At 38.9% G+C, this 7575-nt stretch overlaps 1 protein-coding gene across 1 annotated transcript; it reads left to right on the top strand.

Moving 5' to 3' along the window:
- Positions 1 to 549: 549 nt before the first annotated feature.
- Positions 550 to 6846, top strand: npm1a (nucleophosmin 1a). The gene is made up of 11 exons (XM_026910348.3): positions 550 to 700; positions 1556 to 1635; positions 2432 to 2551; positions 2635 to 2728; positions 3126 to 3226; positions 3321 to 3382; positions 3482 to 3539; positions 3626 to 3697; positions 4306 to 4440; positions 5915 to 5989; positions 6099 to 6846. The coding sequence occupies exons 1-11, from the start codon at positions 661 to 663 to the stop codon at positions 6141 to 6143; spliced, it is 882 nt and encodes a 293-aa protein (XP_026766149.3). The 5' UTR covers positions 550 to 660; the 3' UTR covers positions 6144 to 6846.
- Positions 6847 to 7575: the final 729 nt, after the last annotated feature.

Below are 7575 nucleotides of genomic sequence, written 5' to 3'. Positions count from 1 at the left end.
TAATACTCTTAATTTCTAAAAAAAAAATTATTATTTTTATATGTCAGGGTTTTTTTTATAAATGCTTATTTATTTATTTAAATATTTATTTATTTATTTATTTCTCGCGGTCTCATCCGGGTACTTTGTCAGTAAGCACTTAGGGAAAGACGACTACAGCTAGTTTTATTCATTTGTTTTTATACTTGTAATATCAGATATTATTGTTACAAAAGGCAAATTATTTTGCTAATTGGTTAAAAAAAAAAAAAATTAAAAACTATCCAAGTCTAGCGACATGTTAATGAATACCGGTGTTTATGGGATATGTAGTTTATGTAGTTTTTAGACTACAGAGTTATACTAAAAAAAATGAATTAATTAAATATTCGTGATATTTACATACACAACGTAGAGCTTGTGTATTAAATACGTAAATCACAAGAAATATATTTTTTTCAAGTCAAATAAAATTATGAATAAAATAAACGGAACCAGAGCACTTCTGACATCACTGACCCCGCCTCCTTTTTTGGCGTCATCGCCCTCTCATTGGTCAATTTCTTGGAACGCCCATAAAGTGGGCGTGTGAACGGGGCAGACCGGAGCCGCGTGTCCCTCCTCGTGTGCCGTAGAAGCTCCACTACACCGGCTCTTAACACACTCACACAGGGAGCAGACATGGACGCCGAGCAGATGGGCCCTCAGACCTTCCTTTACGGTACATTTCTCATTTCTCTTCTTTTCTACGCTACTGATCAGCGACCTGATTTGGGGTTTGATGTTGAAATTAGGATTTTTGTTGTTGTTGTTTGGTTTTACATTAGCTCGTGCAGAATTCCATCATCACCATCATCATCAGGGTTTCTAACAGTGAAATAACTGATCAGAGTGAAGATTTAATCAGGCTGTGTGTGCGCCTAAAAGTGATCATTATGATCATACATTCTCATAAATGCCTTAGTGAATTTAGTTAGCTCTATTTTTTGGACACATGTCTGCCTCCGCGCGCGCACACGTGTGACGCGATTTCCAAAATGGCGGCGGCGGCCTGTGAACCCTTTCAACCCCCTGCTCTCTAAACGCGTCAGAAATCAGCGTGTGTACATGAGTGTGTGCGTGACTAGCTTCATCACGAGTATTTCTGCACTGGGGTTTTATTTATTTTGTGTTTTAAAAAGAATTAATAATAAAAATACTGATAACAGTAAGTGGAGCGCGCGCACACGTGGGACGCAGCCGGTGTCCACATTTCAGTCTGATTATGCACACACACATAACTATATATATATATATTTTTTTTTTTTTTTTTGGGTACTTGGTTTGCTGAAACATTTCGAACGAGTTTATAAGTTGTTTCCGGTTATGCTTTTTTTTTCGCGAGATGGCGCACGTGCACGCACGCACACCGCACGCACGTGGAGACGCAGCTCGCGCAGCTCACACCCCTCATCACGCGCCTCTCAGTTTTCCTCTTTGCACAGTGTTTGTGTATTAACTCGTTTTTTTTTTTTTTTACTCACTTCATGCTGATCAGTTGCAGGTCTACACATGTTTGTGTTGAATTATTTCACAGGCTGCGAGCTGAAAGAGGGAAAGGAAGTGACCTTTAACCCCGAGGATGACGACTTCGAGCATCAGCTGTCCGTCAGGATGGTGCGTGCATGCAGCTCGCGAGGCTGTTTGTATTTTATAGCATTTAATCTGATTGAGTTGTCGTGTTGCAGTGCATACAGGAAGTGATGACTAAACACACGCACACACACTCAGTGTGTGTGTGTTTTAGCATGTTTTTTTTTTTTTTTGGACATCGACTCCATTTTAAAGACACACAGTGTAATATTTTCACGAGTGTAAAGCCCACTCACAGCAAAAGCATCATGGCTTCCCCGTGTGTCAGTGTTTTCTTGCACTATTTTAATAAATATAACAAGCAAATAAACAGTAAATATGTTAGTAATGTATATGTGTGAGTGATATGACAGAAATAGCACAGTTCTCTCAGGCAGTCCTCCGAGACTCCAAGAGGTTTTCCAGAAAAAATTCCTAACAATGTGAAAAAAGAAAAAAAACTGCTTGATACTTTATTTATTATCTGCAAAACATAGCATCAGTATCACATTCTGTTTATTTATAATCTGCTTATTTATAGTTTTACAGTGCACACGGCAGCTAATTAGTCTCCGACTGATTAACACGACGGCGTTAAGATACGGTTTTGTGCTTAGAACTACTGTAAATTACAGTTAGTAAAAATTCTCTCCCAGAAATCATTGCTCCAAAGTTGAGAACCCGTGGATCCCCCTGTGGATCCTCCTGTTTCACACGTGCACTTTTGCGTGAGGATTTGGCACTAATTCATCAGTGTTAATTCACCAGAACCCTGAGTTAAAGATTCTCCTGGTAATTATATCCAGTTAATAAAATATTAAGTTGAAGTTTATCCCCGCAGGCGTGTGTCGATCCGGCCACCAAAGACGAGCTGAACGTCGTGGAAGTCGAGGGCCAGGACTCGGAGGGTCAGAAGGTCAAAGCCGTGCTGGCCACGCTGAAGCCGTCCAGCATGCCGAGCGTGAGTGTTTCAGAGCGACGTCTTTAAAACGCTTGTGTGTCTTTAAAACGCTTGAATTTGACTGACATGAACTCGTGTTTCAGGTGTGTCTGGGTGGGTTCGAGATCAGTCCTCCTGTAGTTTTCCGTCTGCGTACCGGTTCCGGTCCAGTTCACATCAGCGGCCAGCACCTCATCAGTAAGTGGCACATGTGCTGATCCTGTTTACTGCTTTAGTGGTGGCTTTCAAAGGAGTTCAAAGAAAAGTTTGAGTCAAATCAATCTGGAATTTTCTCATTATTCCATTACTTGGAATCGTATAATTGCTTAAAAACATCATGATACTTGAGGATGTTTCTAAACACGGGCCTGCTGCCCTTTACACATTTTGCAAAGGAGCTCGGCATTGTAACGTCGCGTAAGCTGTAATGATGGGTCACTCAGAAATGCATCAACAGATCAGATGGTCTTTTTTCCACTGTAATAAAAACAGCAGATGATAACCATCATTCGCTCATCTGACCTGTCGATGTGTGTCCAACTTGATGAACAACTCGGTCAAACATGTGACTGAAACTTTGTTCTTGTTGTTGTAGTGATGAGCGGAGATCAGTCTTTTGATGAAGATGAGGAGGAAGAGGAGGAGGAGATGAGGACAGCTGTGAAGAGAGGAGCTCCAGCGGCTGCAAAGCCATCAGTGAGTGTGTTCACTCTGTGTGTGTGTGTGTGTTTGCACAGTGCTAGTACTATTCTTCAATGTGACTTATGTTTTGTTTTTTCCCTGTCTGTAGAAAAAGATGAAGATGGAAGAGGAGGATGAAGATGACGATGAGGAAGATGACGATGATGAAGAGTGAGTGCACTTAAGCTGCACCTGGGGTGAACCTGTTGTAGTTTAATGACTGTGTGTGATTAATGTGTTTATAAATATGAATCTGGATCTTTCTTTCAGGGATGAGGAGGAGGATGAGGAGGAGGAGGAAGAGAGCGAGGAGGAGACGCCAGTGAAGGTGAGCGTGTGTAAAATCCTTACGTGCATTTGTGTCATTTTAGTTTAAATGTAAACATGAAGTTAACGTTGGTGTTTGTGTCTCAGGCCAAGAAGCCGGCAGCCAAACCCCAGACTCCTGCTCAGAACGGCAAATCCAACACACCAGCACCCAAACAGGTGTGTGTCCAGAACTTCCAGCACTTTCTATGCTTATTATTTTTCTATACACTTATTATTTCCCAGCTGTGTCCTGGTGTAAGAAATTACAGCTCTGTATGAATTAAAGGTGATACAATTAAAAACATACGCCTCACTGCAGAACAAAAAGTCCATGGGGTGGAGTTGTACCTGGTCCAGCTCCTCCTATGTGGGTGGAGTTAAGCCCAGAGTCCATGCAGTAGAGTGTTTCAAGCTGGATGAGTGTGTGTAACGGTGTGTGTGTGTGACATCGTGATTGGTGTTAGGTTTATAGGAGGAGTTGGATTTGGACCATCCTGGACTTTCTGTTCTGCAGCGAGGACTATCTCAGATTATTTAGAACGATTGGCTAGTGAATGATTAGCATCCCATTATATATAAACCTTCAAACCACAGCAGTGGATTGTGATTGGTCAGAAGGTGTGGATTAATTTCCACTAAACCAGCTCTCCCCAGTAGTGCAGCCGCAAATCACAATTGTATATTAATGCTCTTGTTACTGTTTATATATTAACAGCTCATTCACAGGGACTTGTGTTGATTTTATAATCCATATGGAAAACTTTTTTTCTTTAAAAAAAAAACAGAACAAGACACCAGATGCTGGCAAGAAGAACGAGAAGAAACCACAGACCCCCAAAAGCCCGAAGACGCCCAAAACTCCACAAGCGCCGCTCAGCATCACGGAGATCAAGGCCAAGATGATGGCTAGCGTAGAGAAGGTGTGTGTTAACGTTCACTAGCATGTGATGTGCAAGGAAATGCGTTTCCAATGAACTTAAACATGGCCACTTTATGGTGTTTTGTTTGTTCGGTTGGTTGGTTGGTTTTTTTTGCCCCGTCAGCAAAAAAAGTAAAAATTTTTTTTTTCCATTTCCATGTATTTTATTGTTGTTTATATGACTTAAAAAGAAAAACTTTAACAGTTTTCTGTGCGTGCGCGCACCAGGCGGCGTTTTAACTTTAAATGAACTTCAGCTGTGTCTGATTAGGAATTCAGTTTCATACATCATCCACTGTTTCACAGCGAGCTCCGAGGACTCGAATCCAGCTTTTTTTTTTTTTTTTTTTTTTAAGTTTTGAAAATCCTGCAGCTCTTGTTGAGCATATAATAAAATATCTTTGAGGTGTATTAATCTGAATTCTAATAACCGAGACCGAGAAGGAGCGTTCTCTAAAATCGAGCACAGAAACGTACGGTTATAGTTTAATGTACGGTTACAGTTCAGGTGCGGAAATCATTTAGCTGACAGATCTCCAAATGATGAGGAGTAATTAAAGCTAATTATTAATCTGTGTGGAAGTAATGGTCTCCGCTGTTAGCTAATGGCAACAGTAATTAATGGAGTCAGCAGTCGACATTATGACTCACAGTGAGATGAGATGACACAGGAAATGTGGTGCTGATCACAATTAAACCTTAATCAGTGCTTGGTGCTTAGTGTTCACGAAGGGGCGGAGCTTAAGTAAAGAACTCTCATAATGTTTAAATGATGTAGATTGTTGTTTGGTGGAACCACTTTTTTGCAGGTTTCCACTTTTCGGAAGTTTGGGAAATTTTCTTAAATCGGATATGCAAAGGAGCGTTATTTACGAGACAGTAGACAGCTGGGGTTCCCCCCCCCCCCTTTTTTTTTTTTTTCTTTTTCTTTTTTTTTTTCCTTTAAGATAAATGCAGGTTATGAAGCAAACATGTCTAATATTAAACATTTTATTTTAACTTAAATTAATTCCCCGTGCTTTCTACATGCCCTCAATTTTGTTGCTAGTTAAAGGCGTTTGTGATTATATTTTTATTAAAATTTTTCTCCCCGAAATATTATTCCAACATGCGTCAGTAATTACATCAGTAATATTGTAACGACTTAACAGCTCTGCCACAGCGTCCGGATTTTGGCGTTACGAACATTTTACCTCAAATGACTTTCCTGTGAAAGTAGCTTGTTCTTTGCTACGTTAAGTTACAAAACTAAGTACATGAATGTTACTTCTCCAGCACTGCTTTTCTGAAGTTGTAGTTAGCAAGTGAGAGAACATTAACTAAACTATCGTGGTGATTTGCGTAAGCTCCGCCCCCTTAATGTTGCAACTTTTCTGCCGAAGGAAAAAGAAAGAGCGTAAAGCTGCTGTAAGCGATATAAAGAGATGTGTACGTGAAGAGTTTTTAACGTTAACTGCTGTGGTGGTTGTTTGCAGGGAGTGATGCTGCCCAAACTTCAGCCCAAGTTCGAAAACTATGTGAAGAACGGCTTCAAAGTGACTGATGCAAAGGTATTTACTGGATTTTACCACCCTTGATACGTTTCCATTAAAATGAATTTACCTTTATACTAATGTATTGGTGAATGTGTAACTATAACTCTATTTGCTCCCTCGACAGGTGATTGGAGAGCTGTGGCAGTGGAGACAGACAGTGAAGAACTAATCCAACATTTTACTTAGTTAAATTATGTCGTTGTCTTTTTTTTTTTTTTTTTTTTTAATTTCTCCCTCCTGAGTTGTTCTGCATGATATCCGTGCCATTCCTTTTAAAAGTTCCTTTAAATGTCACTTTATTCTGCCTGTGTTCCTTGTTTTTCCCGATTCGGACCTGCCGAGGTGCAACATCGTCCCGTCTCTCGCAGAAGGAGCTTCAGAAGATGTCTTCTCTTTTTTTTTTTTTTTTTTTTTTCCCTTTCTTTTTTTTAATTTTGAGTTTGTCATGTTCAGAAACTCTTGCAGGTTTCTGATTCCTCTGAGAAGCTGCGTGAGCTTCTCCTGATCTGTAAATTTCATCATGAGTGCAGCTAAGGGACGTTGTGTCTGAACATTTTCTGTGTCGTGTGAGTTTGAAGCATATGAAGCTGGACTTGTGAATATACTGTAAAATAGCACAGGTTGGATGTGTAAGTCTGAGAAAAGCCGCTCTCTACCCTCCGAGTTGGAATAAATGAAACGTGTCTGTCATGCTTTTGCAATGAAACAAATTTTACTGCACAGGAATAAAGAGTTTTGGAAAAAAAAAATAATAATAATGTTGGCACCTTTTATGATTTGTTTCTTTCTACAGTATGTTGAGTTGCACCTGCTTCAGAGAAGATGCTTTCTAAACCACGTTTAATAAAAAGCAAAGAAAAGTGGAATTTAAACACTATTTCCCTTCTGTGCTTGGGGTTAAAATGTATATTTTATAGTCAGAATAAGATGCTAAAGCTCTAAATAAGAGTAGAAATGAGTATCTATCACCTGCAGCTGATTTAAATCCTGTTTGAGCAGTAAAATATTTAGCCTGATGTTAACTAGCTTCACCTGGCTAATTGTTTTTAATTGTTAGCTGACTTGCTTTTAATTACATAATTAATAGAAAACATTATTTGGCTGCTAATATGCTAATAATATAATACCTGGCTAATCATTTTAATTATATAAAAGCTAGCCTTCTGTTAGTGAACCTGCCTACTTGTTTTAATCATCATATAATACTTAGCATAAAGTTAGCTAGCTTGATATGAAACTAGCTTACTGGTTTACATAAAACATCTTAATGTTAGCTAGCTTACCTGGCTAATCGATTTACTTCTTTAATAATTAAGCAAGCTTGATTAGCTTGAATAATATATATTTCTATAATGGTTAGCTAGCTTGCTAGCAAAGTTCTCTCCTTTTTTTAAATGCAATAACCCTTCTTTTAGCTAGCATGCTATTATACTTGACTACTGATTTAAAATACATATATATAAACAAATAATATTCCTAGCTAACAAGGCTAACTACACTATTTACAAAATAGTCACCCTTCTGTTAGCTAGGAATATAATTTGTTAAATTATTTATTACCCTAACTATATTAATTACAAAATAGTTAGCCTTCTGTTAGC

This window comes from Pangasianodon hypophthalmus, chromosome 17, assembly GCF_027358585.1.
Source record: "Pangasianodon hypophthalmus isolate fPanHyp1 chromosome 17, fPanHyp1.pri, whole genome shotgun sequence".
Classification (NCBI taxonomy): domain Eukaryota; kingdom Metazoa; phylum Chordata; class Actinopteri; order Siluriformes; family Pangasiidae; genus Pangasianodon; species Pangasianodon hypophthalmus.
The sequence above is the reverse complement of the archived record's forward strand: the minus strand, read 5'-3'. Positions and strand labels throughout refer to the sequence as shown.